At 33.9% G+C, this 19,737-nt stretch overlaps 1 protein-coding gene across 6 annotated transcripts in view; it reads left to right on the forward strand.

Annotated features, from left to right (window-relative positions):
• Positions 1 to 19,737, forward strand: part of Evi5 (ecotropic viral integration site 5) — a 142,761-nt gene that overhangs the window by 71,574 nt on the left and 51,450 nt on the right. For 2 of the 6 annotated variants that reach the window (XM_073074399.1, XM_073074404.1), the window contains exon 3: positions 11,310 to 11,469. The exons of 1 other annotated variant lie outside the window; for it this stretch is intronic. In XM_073074399.1, coding sequence (XP_072930500.1) covers positions 11,376 to 11,469 — 94 coding nt within the window. In that variant the 5' untranslated portion in view covers positions 11,310 to 11,375. Of the gene's footprint in view, positions 1 to 8,881; positions 9,371 to 11,216; positions 11,470 to 19,737 lie in introns of those variants that run through there. 3 more of the 6 variants (XM_073074400.1, XM_073074401.1, XM_073074402.1) reach the window with 3 other exon arrangements.

Here is a 19,737-nt window from a genome sequence, read left to right on the forward strand (position 1 = left end):
CCTTGCTATATTTAAAATCCCGTACCAAAACTCCCCGATAATGCAAATGCGACAGCACTTATTCATGTAAATTACAATTACAATTACATTCATGTCATATACAAAATTTTGCAAAATCCCAAACCCGGAACAAATAATTAATAACCTATTTTTTATAATATAGGAATAGCATGGCGTACACCTCATGGACATCTGTAATCAACCCCAGATAGGATTAGATATTCCTACCTGAGATCAGCCTCAGATGCGCCGCTACCCCTCAGGACTAAGCTGGAATGCCTCGGAAAAGTATGTCTCCCTTACCACAACCTTTAAACCAGAACATAGTAGCGCTTAACACTGCTGTTATGAGGCATAAATAGGTGTGGCGGTAGTGCCGCCGGAGTCGAACCACAAAGGGTTCTACCACCTTCAAAAATGTCTAAATGTCTGCTTAGCGAAAAATTAAACCCGGGACATTGCATTTTCTATATGGTAAATGGTGATAAGTCTAAAATACCTACTTACATAAATATTTCTAAATCTTGTAAAGACAAAATAATTACCTAAAATAGAAAATAGAGCTGACCTTTTGTTTCACAATTTATTTTAAACCCCGATCAATGTAATAGAAAGACTCAGTTAGAGTTCTAAACGTGGTCTATTCTGCAAATGTAAACGTGAAGTTTAAAAGAAAAATGGTTCTGTGGGAATATCAGTTAGAAATACAGTGATAGAATAAGAATAGATTTAGAAACTTATACAGAAATATACTGCAGAGTTTGGTCGCTACAATATCATAATATAACAGTTATATTTTAATTTAATCGTTAAATCAATTAAAACCATTTTCTCATTAGGTATTGTATCTATTCGATTTCTGTTAATGTCGTTGAAGCTAATAATAGGAAATGAATTTACTTATATGATAATTATAGACAATACGTTAATCACCTAATTAAATGGTTTTACGTTAATAAGCCAGCGTGTTTGCATTCGTAAAATTTATTCTGTAATTAGCTTAATGCAGTAGTACCTAATAACTGACCCCGGGGCTAGCAACGCATCTGTGGCGACCTCAGGTAGGACTATATTTTTTCTGGGCTTAATTGTAAGTGTCAATGGGCAGCAGTAGGTACTTACAATCAGGTTGACTCCATTCTCGTTTGCTACTTTACAATCATTATTAAAAAGTGATATAATCGTGCGATGATAGAAGATTCACGATTATGGTTTCTAAATTTTATTTGGCCTATATTCCAATGCCCCAAAACAGTGTCTAATAAATAGCAGTTCGGCCGTTACGCCCTGTCTGGCGTCGCACCCTCCTGCCCTGCCCACCGATAGCCAGCTTAACGTAATAGGGACATGTTTGGGAGACCGATAGTCAGCTACAAGCCTCGTGTGTTCCCTTACTGCTGTAATATCGCTCGTTATTCACGTAGTATGTTAATATTCAGTATATATTCGAATATTCAGCATTGAAATGAAAGATATTTCATTAAGATGTATTTTTCACACCACGGATTTTTCTTTCCAAGATTTTTTTAAACCCCGCTTACCGTTTCTTTGAAATAGATTGATGTCACTGATTGAGAGTGGTAGACTAAGTGAAAAGCTTAGGGTCAGCTTGACTGGCTGTTTTCGTGATTTGTCATCAGCAGCACAATCAAATCTATTTCGGCCATGTTATTGAACTATTTAAGGACGATCTATAACTTGAAGGGTTGGTAAGGCACAAAGTAAAGTGGTAAGGTACATAAAACAATCCGATTTACTTCATGCCTGACCTCAGGGGAAGCTCTATTCCTGCAAATAACCAAGAGCGACAGCGACCATTCACAACCCATGTGACGTACTCCAATCATAGATTAGTAAAGATTACTCACTCCTAACAAGAAAATGTACCCAGTTTTGAGAATTGAAATAGTTGCGTAAAAATGTTTTGCCATGTCTCCGTGCTAAAATGTCCCTAAAATATTTGAAATAATTATTTATTTATTACGTAAATTACGCAGTATTAGTTATTTATTCGTAAATTTTCTCTAAAAATGTGTTTATTTGTCAAGAATTCAAAAAAAGAACTTACTAAAATAAGCCGTTTGTGGCTTCATTCAATTTCAAGGCGGCGAAGTATCTTTACTAATCTAGGACTCCAATATAAATTTTAATTAAAGAGAGATATTATAAAAAGAGTAATCGTACATAATATTTATTGTGGTCAACACCCAAATAAGGCTACGAATAAAATTTAAAACATTATATGATTAAATCACGAAATACATGTTTTATTCCGACCCAAATTCTGAGTTAAAATGCTCATAGTTTGAATGTATGGTAAATCAGAGTGACTATAATGTAGACTGACACTAACCCTTTCCAGAGTATGATGCTAACCTGCTTAGTGAAAAGTTACGTATCGCTCTATAGCATTTCATAGCTGACAGATTCAGTAAACGCTGTAAACTATTATGGTCCGACAAACTTTTCTGTTCATGAGGTAGGGGCGCCACTGGCCATCATGATTGCTGCATTGTTGACTACACTTATCAATATTTAATATATATCTATTTCTTATGTGCGTGTGTATGTCACTGAACTCCTCCTAAACGACTGGACTGATTATGATTAAATTTGTTGTGTGTGTTCAAGGGGACTTGAGAATGATTTAGATTCACAATTTAGTCCGTGGGAAAAGGTTTTTTAAATTAATTTTTAATTAGTAAGTAGTTGTTGATTTTGGAATGTTTCACATTGGATTCGACAGACTTCGCTACCATCGCAGTTTCAAATATTCTATCTATTTTTCAAACCCGTAAGTGATAAGGGTTGTTCACCATTAACATTTTTTTATTTATATGGCAACGTTTGCTGGGTCAGCTAGTATTTAATATATTATCTCGCATGCCGTATAATGTTGTTCAAAATAAATTTTATTGACAAATAACATCTATTTTTTAAGATCGTAATTTTATTAAATTAATTTTGGTTGATAAAGTGGTAAGTGGTTAATAGTGTGGTTGATGAAACTGACGAAAAACGACTGTTTCCGAAAACCGCCAAACACACCGAAATGCTTGTCTGCACAATAATGTATGTACGTTTCATTATCTATGTATTACTTTTTCAACAAATCATTCGCCTCTATATAGTAAGGCAATATTTTCATCAAATCAACAATCAACATCAATCAATCCATTCAAAATATTGTATCACTAAACAACTGTTATTTGGCAGAAATGGGTGTAGAAGTGATGCCTCTAAAGTCGTACGACCAAGGGTGTACCTACCACTCTGTTTTTGTCCTTATAGGTTCTTCCTATTCACTAATTTAATGTTACAATCTGTTTTGTTACATTACACGCAAGTACGTTCCTGGTGAACAACGAGTAGCACCCTCCAATCATTGTAAACGAAATGTAGTTGCAAGTCTACTTGAGTTTCTTGACAATATGAGTGTCATTTTCGAACCATAATCATTGGAATAAGTCAAGGCCATGCGTTTCTTTTATATCCGTGATGTTAAACCTGCGATCAACTTAATTAAAACTAAAGTGTTTGTTAAGGCTCTACCATAAATGTCAAAGGACATAGGTGACGTAAATGTCAGTCTCCTAACACGTACGAAACCAAATAATCAAATAGGGGACCGCTGAATAGAAGTTACATTTATTTAGTATATACAGCATATAATAATTTGCACCACGTTCCCGCCACTTCTGTAAAAAGTAAGTTTTCCAACTGTATGTTATAACACAAGTGCGTGTAACCTTTACGCGCGGCTGAAGTTAAACGTTTAACGTTGTGGCAGATAACTAAAAAAAACATTTCATCTAAAATTATTTCTTTTTATTATACTAATACCTATTTCGCTTTATGGAATGGAAAAAAACGAATATATTTCTGGAAAATCGGAAAACACTTTTTCATTTGAAAATATTATTGTATTTTCGCACATTGACTCATATGGTACGGATTATACCGTTAAAACCTACCTACGGGTAGCCACCCACTTACTAATGACAAGTAATATTTATCACTATCGACAGTTTACGTCATTTATATTGAAATTACTAAAAGTTTCGGATCTTATAATAGCCAACAGGTCACTTTGCAAGAAAGAAAACAGATAAAAAAACCCGTTATTGACGTGTATTTAGGCTGCCCGGTCACCCTTTTTGTTAAGTCGAATGTATAATTAAAGAGACAACTTGTCACAAACTGTTTTCACAAGCTTCTTCTACTTTCACTTTTTGCATAAAAATATAACGCGCGCTTATTTACTGTCTTGTCATGACATTGTCTATTTTATAAATGGATTTACATCTTTCTAGTCCAGGAGGAATTGGCGCATGAGTACCGAAAACTATTCCACCTCAATTTTTTTATGCGATCCTCTTTAAATTGTCCTACTGGTGATATAAATGCATGTTGCCATGGGGCAACCCCGTGCCATATTGTTTAAACTGAAATTGTTTAAACAATTGCAAGGAATTGTTATTTTTCAACCGGACAAATTTTTTTTATATTCTTTATTGAAATACGAATAAAAAAAGTCCTATGACTTTTCACGATAAAGTTAATATTTTTAGAGATATGAATTTTTAAAGGTTCGAAAAATCTCAAATTTGGGTACTTTTGACCCATGAAAAATATATTAAAAAATAAAAAAAATATAAGTAATATATTTTTTTTAATTCTTTATACAATAGTTAATAATATTCTTAATAGAGACTTTTAAAAATTTTATTGTTTATACCTGTTTTATAATTGTTAATTTCACGCGCTCACAAGTATGCGCCGCTTACCTTTAAGTATCGGCGATTAAGTAAGGCCGATGCAGCGCATGAGTCAGAGAGAGACGGCGATACTTAAAGGTAAGCGGCGCATACTTGTGAGCGCGTGAAATTAACAATTATAAAACAGGTATAAACAATAAAATTTTTAAAAGTCTCTATTAAGAATATTATTAACAATTGTATAAAGAATTAAAAAAAAAATATTATTTATATTTTATTTATTTTTTTAATATATTTTTCATGGGTCAAAAGTACCCAAATTTGAGATTTTTCGAACCTTTAAAAATTCATATCTCTAAAAATATTAACTTTATCGTGAAAAGTCATAGGACTTTTTTTATTCGTATTTCAATAAAGAATATAAAAAAAAATTGTCCGGTTGAAAAATAACAATTCCTTGCAATTGTTTAAACAATTTCAGTTTAAACAATATGGCACGGGGTTGCCCCATGGCAACATGCATTTATTTCACCAGTAGGACAATTTAAAGAGGATCGCATAAAAAAATTGAGGTGGAATAGTTTTCGGTACTCATGCGCCAATTCCTCCTGGACTATTCAGTATATTTGGATTTTATAGTTCCATTAGTCGTAATTGTGAAACACATCACATGTAAAATCAATTTTTAATTATATCGGAATATAACGCCGCCCGCAAAGATCTAAGTGTAATTTAAATACTTCAAAGCTATTACTTTGTCCCTAAACATAAAATCCTTTTAAAAGACAATTATGCTAATCTGTAAAGTTGTCTCTAAAAAGATGAAACGACGAGGGCTAATTAACTGAGAAATTTTATCAAAGGATATGCTGCTTTGACAAAATGAATATAATCGGCGCTATGCCATATTAAACATTTTTACATAAAGTAGGTCTTACACATGAGTAATAATTATACATATTATTTATTGTTGGAAAATGTCAGAATATGAAAAGCAAAATTGATAAATATTATGTTATATTTATAATTCTATTATTTTTGAAAAGTGTACCTTTAGGCGAAATCGCTATTGGACACGGATCACTTTTTACAAAAGCCGTTTACAAGCAATATTCCCAACGAGTTTACGCACTAGAATTAATAAAATTTCGTACCAAACAAAAAATGCATTCAATTCCATTATTCTTCAATGGAGTTTGGCATAATCCCACAAAAAATCAAAAAACGGAACCGTTAGGTATAGGATCACTGGAGCATCCGTCCATTCGCCTGTTACAGGCAATTTACTCTAAAACTGCTGGAGCAAATAAGTCCAAATTTCGTATTCATGTGTTTCCCCCGTGCCTTAAAGACGAATATATATTAGAAACATAGAAAATTGGCTTTGCTTAAATATAACAAGACAACCTATGCGAAAGTCTATGGTCTTAAAAGAAAATGGTAAATACCTCGACATGCACTATTATGCGATGAAACATTTCATTTGGCAAACATATTTTCAAATTGAGTAAATTTTAAAATAACTTATGTAACGTAGATAATCAACGTATGGAACGCTTTCCTCGTCAATATATTCGCACTTGTCCGGTTTTATTTATATCGACAAAAATATTTATGCTGACGAGATAAACTCTCAAATTGTACTACATCGGAACGTTTAATTAGATGTCGCAAACCCAAGAGAATCAGTTGTGCTCTGAAAGCGAGAAATGCGCTTGTTGGCAAAAATGATATTGGTTGAATGATGGGATTTTTTCAATCTCAGCAACTTAATCCTCAAAGGGAGCCTTGTATCTGGGATCGACCTTAGATATTATTTTTGTTCGATTTAGAGTTGATTCTAGATGTTCTGACTTTGTAGACGTCGAAAATATTATTGAAAAAGAGCATACTCTTGGGGACTATCCACGTGTGAAAGAAATATTTAGTAAGTTAATATTTACTATTAATATTAATTAGTAGTTAATATTTATAAGTTACCATTATCGAACTGATTTGGATTATATAGGGATTATGCCTATATACGGAGGGTTCCGTACTATCAAATTTTCATATTTTACTTTTTATTGTTGCTATAACGGCCTCTATTATACATACAATGTAAAATTTCAAGAGTCTAACTATTACGGCTCAAGAGATATAGTCCTTTGATAGACAGAAAGACGGCCAGATAGAGGAAGCTTAATAATAGGGTTCCCTTTTTTTCCTTTAGCTACGCAACCCTAAAAGTACAATTGTTAGGGATCAGGGGTAACTTATATGAATTTAAAATGTTAACTATTTTGAAATTACAAGCGGACGGATAAAATTATTGTCATTATTAACGTGATCAAGGGCTGAATTCCCGATATTATGCGAAAATCTGTGGAGGTAAAATTCCACTGCATTCCATTCCATTCATCATCATCATCATCAACCCATTACTGTCCCACTGCTGGGCACGGGTCTCCTCTCAGAATGAGAAGGATTAGGCCATAGTCCACCGCGCTGGCCAAGTGCGTATTGGTAGACTTCACATACCTTTAAGATTTTTTATAAATCTCTCAGGTATGCAGGTTTCCTCACGATGTTTTCCTTCACCGTTTAAGCAAGTGATAATTAATTTCTAATACGCACATAAATTTGAAAATCAGAGGTGCGTGCCTGGGATTTGAACCTCGGACCCCTCGATCGAGAGGCCGCGTTTCTTAACCACTAGGCTATCACTGCTGCAACTGCTCCATTCCATTCAATAAAGCAAAAATCAATTCTCACAGATCATAAATTAAATCGAGTCAAATATTTCCCAAACTACATTACGAATAACGTGGATGCCTCAAAAGACTTCGCTTTGTGAAATACAATCCATTCAGGCTGAATCTTCAACTGTGTTCCGTAGCATTCCATTTTTCAGCACAGGCTCAACAAAGAACGTAATAAACCAAATAAATGGTATTAGTGAATTAAATGGTACTAGTAGCCGGATGAATTTTGACTTCCTACTACAGAACTTCACGTTCGAATGCGATTATTATTGACTGCAGCAGCTTGTTGTCAGTGAATGTCGCCGGCGGATGCCCTTTGTTGTTGAAGACAGTCAGCGATAATCTGCCGTTGCCGTTGAGATTCAATGTCGTTTGTGTATTAGCTTACTGCTCGTGTGTTATCTCTCTAAGAAGTCTCGTTTATGACTTGGAATTAAAGATGGATTTGTTACAGGAAACTTCAGAAAGTTCAGGATCTGATTTTGAGGAACTTTTTTTAATTTGAAAACCCAGTGTGACCAAAAACACGTGTGATTATTTTTTTAATGATTAGATCTCGTTCCTCTTAACCTGCAGTAGCTAAATACCGATGTTTTCTTGAGCATGGAAAATTCATTGTTGATGTTAAATTGGAGCAAAGCTCATGTAAAATCGTCAATAATGTGTAACAAAATATTGTTTTGTGTAAATAGAGCAACGGAGTTTATATATCACAATACACTTGCTAAGTACCAGAGAAAACATGAACTCAATGAAATAAATGTGCGTGGAGTTTGTCAATCTGCATTTGGCCGGTGTAGTGTAATGGTCTAAATCTCATTCGTTCTGAGAGGAAAGCAGCCTCCAACAATGGGACCGTAAACAAATTTCTAATAGTAGGTACATGATGGAAAACTGCTGGTCTTTAGAAAGACGATCCTTTGTAGCGAAATTAGGATTTATAATTTAATTTTGCAAGGAATTAAAAAATAAAATATATGACGAAATATATTTTTCGATTTCAAATAATAACACATTTTCGATTTTTTACACTGAATTCTCTTTTACCATTCGAGCAATTTAATCGAAACTTCAGAGGAAATTATATACAAATAGTAAAATAGCGGTTTCAAACTGCACAGTATGCAATAGTATCACTATAATTAAAATCAAACTGAAACAGCGACATGTACAAACCAAGTCAAGTATGCAAATCTAAATCCGTAGGCGAGAAATTCTTTATTTTTCTCCTCGGGTGATTTTTATTACAATCACTCAGGCAGGGTGGATTCGTATCTTTTGGTACTGAATTGAATACGAAAATGGAATTCGGAAAACAATAGATGCACGTAGGTGCCTAGGCGGCGCGGTACGCGGGTGAGCGGCGGAGCGCTGTCGGATAGCGGAGCCTCGTCGCGCCGTCACTCGAGTCCGGGAGCGTGCGCGGCCTTCACGCTCAGTGCTCGGATGGCCGACGCTCCGATCGGACCAACTTTCACCTCGCGTGCCGTGTAACCACTTGTAAACATCGGACAAGTGTATCGCGTCTGCCGTCGGACGGCACGAAACTCTTGCCGACTCTTGGACGGTTTAAAATTCTCGTTACCGAATTTTGGACGGTTAATTAGTGTTACGATTTCATTCGAACCGATATTGGACGTTTCATTAGTGTTTAAATTGTGTACCGATTTTGGACGGTCAACTAGTGCTTAAATTTGGACTATGTTACCTTGTTACAATTAATGACAAATTGTAGTGTACTATTTAACGATATATGGGATTTAGTTTAGTGTTAATATTATTATCTAGTTTCTATTAAAACTTGTGAGTGTGTACGTAGTAAATATGTGATCATATCGTTAATCGTGAACAGATGTCACGATCTAACACTTAATTTATTAAGATTTTAACAGGTATAATTACAAATAGGTAGGTAGCTATCTTACGAAGATTTCTTAATAAAGTTTATTGTATATTTGAATTATTAATTATTTTATTATTATTCTTACTCATATATAGATGCATTGTATATAATATTTATGATATGATAGACTTAGACTTAATAGTAGTTTTTGAACCTACTGATGATGAAGTAATTTGCAAAACTTGCTTCTGAGTCACCAAGTCAATCTAAGGCTAGCTTATTTTCTAGTATTTTAATATATTAAGCGCTTCACAATTTGTATTTATAGAACAAAATAAAATAAAATGTTACATTACATTTTTGGTAACTGCATCATAATATTCAAATAAGAAAATACCTATAATGTCTCATTAACAAACACAAGATATGTTGATAGTGTAAACAAAAATAGATATTGTTCATTCTTTTGTGCTACATGACTCATCCATTATCCAAAGTAGTATGTAAAATTATAGTTGGACAATTTGTAGAAATCATTAATTATGGGACAATGAGACAATTTGTGGTTTCATATTAATTGGCAACGAATGAAACAAATTACGAATGAATTAACTCTTTTGGCGAAACATGCTCAGTCAAAGTTTGTGGTATGACCTGAATTTCACTTTTAATTTAATATCAACTGTTTTTAATTATATTAGTAACTGAACAAATATCTATTTTCATGGAATTGATGACTTTTGAAATTGCACTTTTTGGACCGCACGAAACAAAGTACAAAAGTAAGAGAATAATAGAGTAACTTCCTGGCGTGTAATAATAAGGACATAACAAAATATAAATAAAAAATAGTCGCGTTCAAATATTTGCTATGTATGCAAATATGTGACTATATGTCACAAAATACAATTAATTTTGCTATCTAGGGGATATAATATGCCGCTTTAAATATAAAACGTGAATACAGTATTACACGTTCATTTTCATTTAAATATTGTGTAATTGCTCATTAGATACTTTTGTCGGTATTTTGTAGTAAATATGAGTAATTACTGTAAAATGTAATACGAGTTTTGATGATAACAGGGTCGTTAATAGAAACGCCCTCTTGTAATTGTTAAATATTAAAGTACAATTTATTTATTAGATTATTATTATATTAAAGGGAAACGTCAGTGACCGGGGAAGAGCAAAACCCTTAAATCCTAAAGATAGGCCCGCGTTTACCGACCTCCTTATTTTTTATAGCACAGATAGGTCACAATACATACACTGTTGACCATTGGCCTCACCATAACAGGAAGGTAGGGTAGACCTTCGTGTGCTGAACTAGTTGTCCTTATTTGTAATTAATTGTTTTAATGAAATTACTTCATTCTAATTATATTAGGTAATTCATAATTCTAAAATAGACCAATTAAAGACCAAAATAAATTGAGATAACAAAAGTATATACGGATGGACAATAGTAATAAAATTTTGTAAAATTAACAACCGAAATTTATATTTTATTAATTGTAGTGCGTTTCAAATTGTAGTGCGTTCTATACTTCTTTATAAGTTGTTCAAATCTTTTAATATTAATGTGTTTGCACTTCATTTTGAATATGTGTAATTTTGTAAACATTTATAATAACGCAGTCATAAGTTCATTTTTCAAATCAAATCAAATCAGTTTATTTGTGAATAAGGTAATTGTTAGTTGTTACACATTTTTGTTACATAGTCGCCTATTCTGCCACTAAGTGGCTTACAAATATACATGTCATCTAAAAACTATTATTATAATTATTATTTCTCGCACATACCTATTTGACGCTACCAAAAATTGTCGGGTCTGGCACACAATAAATACCACGCTGACGTTCAATTCACTTTGTCCAACGTTTCATTAAAATTTCATACATTTAGGCTAGGAGCGAGTAGATGGTAGGGTAGGAGGCGGATACGGACGGACTCGGCGCCGAGATGTAACGCAGAACTGAGAGTGAGTGTGTGGTGCAGAGAGGAGTCCGCGAGGCGTGAAGCGCGAGGCGAGCCCCTCGGACGCTATATGGGAGCCGGGCCGAGATGAAGGTGGACGCCGAAGCTACAGACGCCGCGCCCGCCGGCCCTACGACACCGATACCTAGTAACACTGAATCACCGGTTTCCTCACTTGACGGTTTGTGTGCAAACTAACAATATGTTTCAAGCTTGGAAATGTACTGGAGGTGAGTAGTGCGGGACTGCGGGCCACGTATTAGCAAGGATTTACGGTGTTCTGTTAGATGTCTGTCTTACGTATGTATCCCTAAGCTAAGCCTTCGCAGTAGTACATGTGAGCTGCTGTGTGTAGACGCTTGTAGTTTTATTTTTTATTTTAATAGTAAAGCAGATTGCAGGCGCTTCGGTAGTCATATAGGCACATATTTACTCGCCTCCAATGCGCCTCCGCGTCCCAGCTCAGTGTTAATAAGCTTGCAGTAGTATGTATAACCCCACATTAAAACACTAACAATAACACACAGGCTTCTGTATGCACCGTTATTAACTTCTTCTTATATAGTTTTTTAATATAAGGATTTACAAACGTTAATTTTCGGAAATCTATATTATAAGATCAATAGAGTTATCTTGACGAGTAAACGTCACAGAGTCAGCTCATTCAGATGATTGAATATAATGATGATTTTGTAGCAAAATGCACACGTATTTCGCTCCAAAATCATTATAGTTGTGTTATTTATGGTGGTGTATATTTTTCCACGTTTCATACTTCATGGTTTAAAATATATACCATCATCATAAATGTTGGTAGTAGTAGACTGTACTTGTATTAATTTGGCATACTATATTATTATGTGTTATTATAGGTTTTGGAACTATCAGCGCCCCTAGCGAGCTGTATCAGAACTGATTGGAAATGTATGGGAAATACGTAAACAAAAACAAAACCAGTCATTTTTGTAAAAACTTGAAAACTCATACTAAGGGTACAGTTTTGACGTGGTTTTTTCATACATTTATTTTCTCCATTGTTTATTTTGAAAAATGACACAAATTGGATATCGCGTGCAATTATTTTGGCGCATCAGCGTGAACACTAATCAATTGTTCTCGAGAAGTGATGTTTGCATAAAGCTCGCGTCTGTTCAAAGAGTAGGGCTTAGTATATTTTTTTAGTTTCATAAACGAAGGTGATAGCGTGAGCGAAATGGACGGGAAATATGTTATAAAATTGAAAACATTCTGTAAAGCTTAAGTCTTGATATGGAGGTTTATCAAGATTTTAACTTTTTGTCAATTCCAATAATTTCGGTCGGACACTTTAAGCCATAGATCTCTTCCTGCAGATAAAAGTAATAAGATTCCATATTATATTATAGGAATTCCCCTATATTCCGACGTAAGACAAAATTGTTATAGAGAATCCTTATTTCATAAACACGGAAAAATCATATGTAGCTTTTGTCAACTATAAGTAAGAAATATAACTAAAAAATCTACTATTTTCTGGTAAAGTAGCCGGCAAATTTTAAGGGCGAATAGAATAATCTGTTATCTTAAGTTTGTCAAAAATATAGAGATTTGAGTGTGCATTGCAGAGAGAAATTGTCACATCTAAAATATCGGTTACTTCTATGTCCCCTTTAATTTTGATATTTTTATTTTAAGTACCTATTTGTTGTTATAACGGCCATCGTTACACATATTCTGTAAATTTCAAGCCTCTATCTATTATGGTTCAAGAGATAGAGCCCTGTGACCAACGGCCAGACGGACTGACAGCAGCTTAGCAATAGGATTCCGTTTTTACCATTGAGGTACGGAACCCTAAAAATGTGAACTTATACCTTTTAATTATACTTTGCTAGTCGTAGGTTAACAGTCACTGTAACGTGAATGCATTTTGAAGTTTTATTCGCAAATGAAGAACTTATAGCGATACAAAAAAAAACGGAAATCTCGAGTAGAGCGCTGTAAAGAGATTTTCTTTTTGTGTAAAATGTTTTGAAATGCGCTACGGAGTCCAGAACTCTTTATTCTTTGTTTTAAAAAGTACAGTGCCTAGATCTGTGAGTGCCTAGTAATTAAAATCTATAAGCGAGTACGTTTCAACCTTGCACGAAACGATTTCTACAAAAATAATCTTGTATTTTGTGTAGGTTGTTAAAATGTACATCATTATGTGTTACTCGTATTATTTGTAATATTTTCCTTGGCCTTTTTATTTCATACAACAAGCAGCCGGCTTGTACTGAAGGACATTAATATTTAAAGGCAGTTGAACTTTTTATATCTATTTTATATAATAACAGTGTTTTGAACCTAATGTGTGCTGGGTAGAAATGTGCGATAAGGCAAAGATAGTAATAAAATGTACAATTCGAATTTCAATGGAAATAGATCATAAATGATGGACCAAATATAGGTTTCTTCTTATATTTGAAACGAGCTGACCCCGTGATTTCAACCGCGTTCAAAAATGTAGAGACTTTGAAGATTTCATAAGTTTTCTCTTTTTACGTGGAACCATAATTCTTTCTATAGATATAAATATAAGAAAAAAGTGGGCTATTATTATGCTATCATAATTATAACTATATTTCTTATAACTGAATCAGTCTAGCCGTTTTGGAGATTACTCAAAAAACGGTGAAATATTTCTTTTTGTTACAAGTATTTTCTACCTACCAGTACACCTACTTTCATATGCATTGTAGTAAAAAACTGTGATTTTGAAATTACAAACAGAAATTTGTTTATTTCTATAGATCGGTTACAAATGTTCATGAGCCACACTAAACAGGTAGGTAGCATACTAATTTGCTGACTCATAACAGTTGACACGTGATACATTCCCTCAGTCCTCATAAATCACAAGCAGCCGTAAACCCAATATTGTGGAGAAGACAAAGGATCTATACAAGCTCTGACTTGATTCCTGTCGGATGTATATTCGAAAGGTGTTTTGGTATTCTTAATAAATAGCCGAATAGATATACATGTACGTAGATATCCAAAGGCAATAAAAAAATCAACGGGTTGCACTCCGGGAGCGCCGGTAGTAGTGATAATTTCCAAACTTAACCTGAATAGTAAAATATAATAAATAAAAAATGAAACTGACATATTTTTTCTATGCTGACACCGGATGACATCTTGAATTTTGCCGTCTTACGAATTTTCGATCAGAACGTGATCCTGACGCGAGTAACATTTTTACCCATCACAAAACCGCTAAAGAAGTTTTAACTCCAAAAAACAGTTCAAATTATCGTTCAAAGTATCGCAGTAATGACTAGAGATTCAGGCTCCAATATGCGTAAGGGCAGCGTCACATGCAATCACGTGTAGACAATAATGCTGTTATAGAAAATCCGTGACAATAATGACGTAAGACTTAATCACGTGTATTATCTAATGCCGCTAATACTTCAATGTATTACAAAAAGCGAATTGAATCCGCCGTTCGTATATTAACCAATATGGTCCAATGAAAAGATACCAAAGTAACGTCTTATCTTAATGGAAAAATATTTAAAGAAAAACATATATAATGAATCAATTAAATTAACGAAGTTTTAACTCCTTATATCTAATGACATCGTATATTTCATTTGAAACACCCTTTACACTTTTAGTAAATTTCAAAAAAAAATTGCACGAAAAGTAAAAAAGTATTTTGTAAATTCTACGTATTCGAGTGGCGTTGTCGACGGGTCTTTCAGTTTTTTTATGTAATAGGAGTAGAAAACGAGCAAGCACTTCACTCAATGTTAAGTAGACACTGGAAGCGACAGACATCTGCAATAAACTGCGAATAGATGGAAACTCTACCCGAAGGCTATCAACAATACGGTGCTACTCCTACAGGTCTCTATAAATTAAAAATATTTGCGCAGATTCTTTTTAAAGACAACATGTTCTTCCATCCCACATTACTTTTCGTAATAAAAGAAATCTAGTGATTCCATATATTAAAAATATAAGTTTTTTTGGTGTAGCATGGAGGTTGAGTATAAGTCGAAATTATCTTTGTCATATTGGCATCTCAGTGAATACTGAAAAAAGCAAAATACTTGTTTCAAGTGCCTACCTACTTCCATTGTCAACATTATTTGTTCGGACAGAAAAACTATTAAAAAAGTATTTTCACCTTCATCAGGATTCGACCAATCATTTCGCAATATGCCGAATTTCAATATTACGTGCATCATAATAAACAAAAATATCGCTAAGATACCAACATGACTGCATGTTCTCTATCGCCCGTTATTATTAAACAATCTATCCAATGTTTAGCTACCAAACATCGACATCATACTACACATTGTCAAATTTCGATCTTTGGTAGGTAAACATCAATTTATCCATATTCATTATTAATAGCAGGTACATGCGGCTCCCAAAAGTTTCTACTGCTACTATATAAGCGATAAATTCTCGTTACATAAACGTGCTGTACCCTTAGTACGAGTTTTTACGTTTTTACAAAAATTACTGTTTTGGTATTTGTTTACGTATTTGCCCATACATTTCTAATCAGCGCCCCTATCGGATTGTATCAGAACTGATTGGAAATATATGGGAAATACGTAAACAAAAACAAAAACAAAAACAGTAGTCTATCAAGTCTATCAAAACGTAAAAACTCATACTAATGGTTTATCAAGATGTGATTCATCCCATTAAGTTATCGACGTCGTTCTTATCATTGGTACAACTGCCTCAAGCCTGATTTCTTTACAGTTCGGTTTCCTCGTTCTTGTATTTGCTTCGCGTGATAGTAATGACAGTTTACTTATGTAATGACATTGCGTAATACTTCCTAGCGATACAACGACTTGCATGGCGCGTCGATCAAATGTGTCTCGTGTTGATCTCCCAATGTATAACTGCTGAAATTGAATGAATCTTTCAGAATTACATGAACTAGAATTGTTCTTAGTCGACATAGTCGAGAGTCGGTCAGTAGATTGAACATATCAGTAGGTAAGGACGTATATAACTTTGAGGAATAACTTCATTGGACGCGACTAAAGGTATTTTCAACAACCGTTGAAGTGAATACTTATTTTTTAATATGCGCATTGGTATACATAGTAGAGAAATCAAAGTGTGCGCTATGTTTGCATTAGTTTCAGAACGGTTTTAGATAGAAATTCATATCATTGCCTGCTTTACAGTATATAGATCTGATATAATTCTCGTATGCACGAATGTTTAAAGTGATAGCGCTCTTTGTTTCGACTCCAAGGATATCGCCACCTCCTTCCACATTTGTTCTGGTTTGAAAAGATCTCAGCTAGGACTTCAATCTTACCTTGAGTTGATTATAGTAGCCATTTAGCTTCAGGTTGATTGTTACTTTAGAATTAAAGAATAAAATGCGCGGTGATCTTCATTACAAGCCGGAAAGGTAACATAATTCGAATGGAACGATATTGTATATTTCCCAAATTTTTATCCGGAATATGAGTGCAACATACGGCACCGAAAGTCGTACTACCTTTGGTTTGAAGTAAATTGAAGCTATATATGAAGAATATATGATTTCCGCTAGAACTGTTTACCTTCGTCATAAGCCGTATAGAAGATATTCCTTAAAGGAAATAACATTTAACATTTCTCATATTTTTCCTCGGTATCACGAGTGTCGCTATTTATTTTAGACGTCCGTTTCAGCATTCATATAAAATACACACATATTATTGAAAATGAGTAATAATTTTTCTGCATTTGTATTTGTACAAATGGAATTTTTATGTTCTAGTGGGTGTAATGAGCTTAGTATATTCCGTTGCAAGAAAACCTTTGCGCAATTAGGTAGATACAATTGAGCAAAGGTTTTTCTTTAATATTTTATGCAGCACAATATTTCCTGCTGTGTTCAATATTAATGTCAGGTAAATATGATGGTTGTTTTACATGTGATTTTTCTATTTGTTTTAGCTATTAGTAGACCTTTATTTACAGCCGACATTGATCAATGTTTCAAAAAAAAAAAACTCAAACAATAACAGCAAAGTAAAATGACCCACGATTAATACGAAACCTTTTGTACGCTACTTTTTTTATGGTTTGATACATTTTCGTACACCTATTGATATGACAATAAAAAAACTGTTTTTGAGCCTACCTAATGAACAGCAAAACGTTAAAGTAGATTTTTAACAATATCATACGTTTATTTTCCATGTTGTTCGTTAGTATTGGAACGGCTGAAATGATTTCGACGGGACTAATGTCTATCAAAACTACATTTAGACACAGTAATAATACGGCTCGTGTATTTAATTTACTACGTAAGGTTTGCCGTCGCCGTAATCATTACTTGCAATTTTAGTTACAAAACACTGGCCAGTGTTTTGTAACTAAAATAGCAGCTTTGTGACAGGAAATCGATGTACTTGTACTTCAATTTCACTTTATATGATATTTTTGAAATTCCTTTGGAGATTTTAGTCTTTAAAACTATTTTATAATAGGTACTAGTATTCAAAAAGTTCCTTACGGTATACGATCAGATTAGTGTTAAGTTTAGTCTTCATATCGGCAAACTTTAATGGTGGTGGAACCATTTACTCGTATTGTTCGTTACTCGTATCTCTAGCGGTACCATCCCTAGAGTCGAACCAAAATAACAGCAACGTTAGGTGCTGCTTTGTTCCGGTGTGGTACGAGAAACATTCTTTTGCGAAGAGCTCCAAGTTAGTCCTCAGGAATAACCACGCAATTGTGGTGTGTTATCTGGAGTTGATTACATTTGTCCATGAGCGGCAGTAGCCACTTCCCATCATGTGGACTGCATGCTTGTTTATTACTTCTACATTACATAGGTACAAAAAACGTATGAGTACAATTAATATGTTGCTTGTCTTAACTAATACAGTAGGTACGTATATTTGTTTTCAAGTAAGCCTCTCAATTGAACGAATCTTCAAAAATGCAGTACGAGTATGCATATGCATTTTAACGAATTTACATAAAACTGTGATGAAAAGAAATTATCCGTCCTATAGCTCAGTAGAACACGATTGAAATATCGCAGCCATTCGTCCATGTAGGGCACACCCGGTGCATACACTGTGTGTTCAACTGTTCTTATGTTGGCGAAAGTGTGTAATAACTGCTATTGTCGTCGGTCAAACGTCGAGACAGACAGCTATATCGTCAACTTGGATATTATTATAGATTTTCATATAGCAATAATCATTATAGATACGTGTGTATTGCTATTATAGTGATAGAAATAGTAACGGTAGAAGTAAAATTATTTGTATGCGATCATTTATATGTCACCGCTCTTAGACTCTGATTTGTACTCTTAACTGGTGAATGTACTGTTTAACTCTCAATGCAAATTACTCCATTAGCATCAAGGTCCAGTGGAAGAATTCTCGCAAGCTACTGCAGCTTTAATCAGTATCAAATAATTAATACTTGTGAAAATTTTCGAACTGATTACTGAACACAGGAATCCTGTATGACCTAGTAAACAGACAGACGTTATTAAGACCAAAATGTAGTAGAAAGAAATTCCAAGAAATTATTTTTAAATACATAACCAAATAAAACTGTTTATTCGCTAAATTTCAGTTTATACTTTGACGACACCGGAACAGGCGCAGGTTAATTAGTAATTTGAAACTCGTACTTGAAATTCTTACCCAATTTTCCTTTGCTCCGTAAATTGTCTCTGACCTTAAAAGAAAACAAATAATAGGTTCCAAACGAAATGTACAAAAGTAATATTTCGACCCTGACATGACCATAATGCGGTCAGTACAATAATTGCGATGCTTTACGAAATACGTCCTACGTTCGCTTTACTTTGCTAAATGTAGGCAAGAGCATAACATTTAAGAATATCATTTGGGCAGTGGGCTGCCTTATTGTGATGACAAAAAAATAAATCTTATGAATAATTTCTTTTTTTAACATGCTTTTATTAGCTTGGTCTGTATGAATCTATGTATGTAAGTAACAAGTAACGGAATCTTTGAACCCGATTTCTATCGACTTTGATTTTTCGAACTTTTCGAACCTGATAATTGATTCTTAATTTGAAATTTTTTTCTACTTTTTAGTTGATTTTATCATAAAAGCGTGTTTTTTTTAGTTTTTTGAAATATATTTATTTTAAGAACCATCTTGCATCACACCGACACTTACCAAGGTAGTTAATATAACGAACTAATTATTTCTTAAGGTGTTTGTGGACTAAGTACCTACCCCAAAGTTACAATCTTAACCTCATTCTAATGTTGACCGGACTTGACCGTACTTTTGGCCGTTGACCTTTTGAGATTTCATTTATTTGAAACAGAAATATTGTTGTTAAGTCTAATCCATTACGCACCGTCGACATGACATTCCTCTCTGTAATACACACAAATCTCTTTCGTGAAATAAGCACCATTATTAACACGGAGAAAAGTTATCG

The sequence above is a fragment of the Epargyreus clarus genome, unplaced genomic scaffold (genome assembly GCF_041222505.1).
Source record: "Epargyreus clarus isolate Ecla_fem2 unplaced genomic scaffold, WU_Ecla_fem_2.2 ptg000007l, whole genome shotgun sequence".
Classification (NCBI taxonomy): Eukaryota; Metazoa; Arthropoda; class Insecta; order Lepidoptera; family Hesperiidae; genus Epargyreus; species Epargyreus clarus.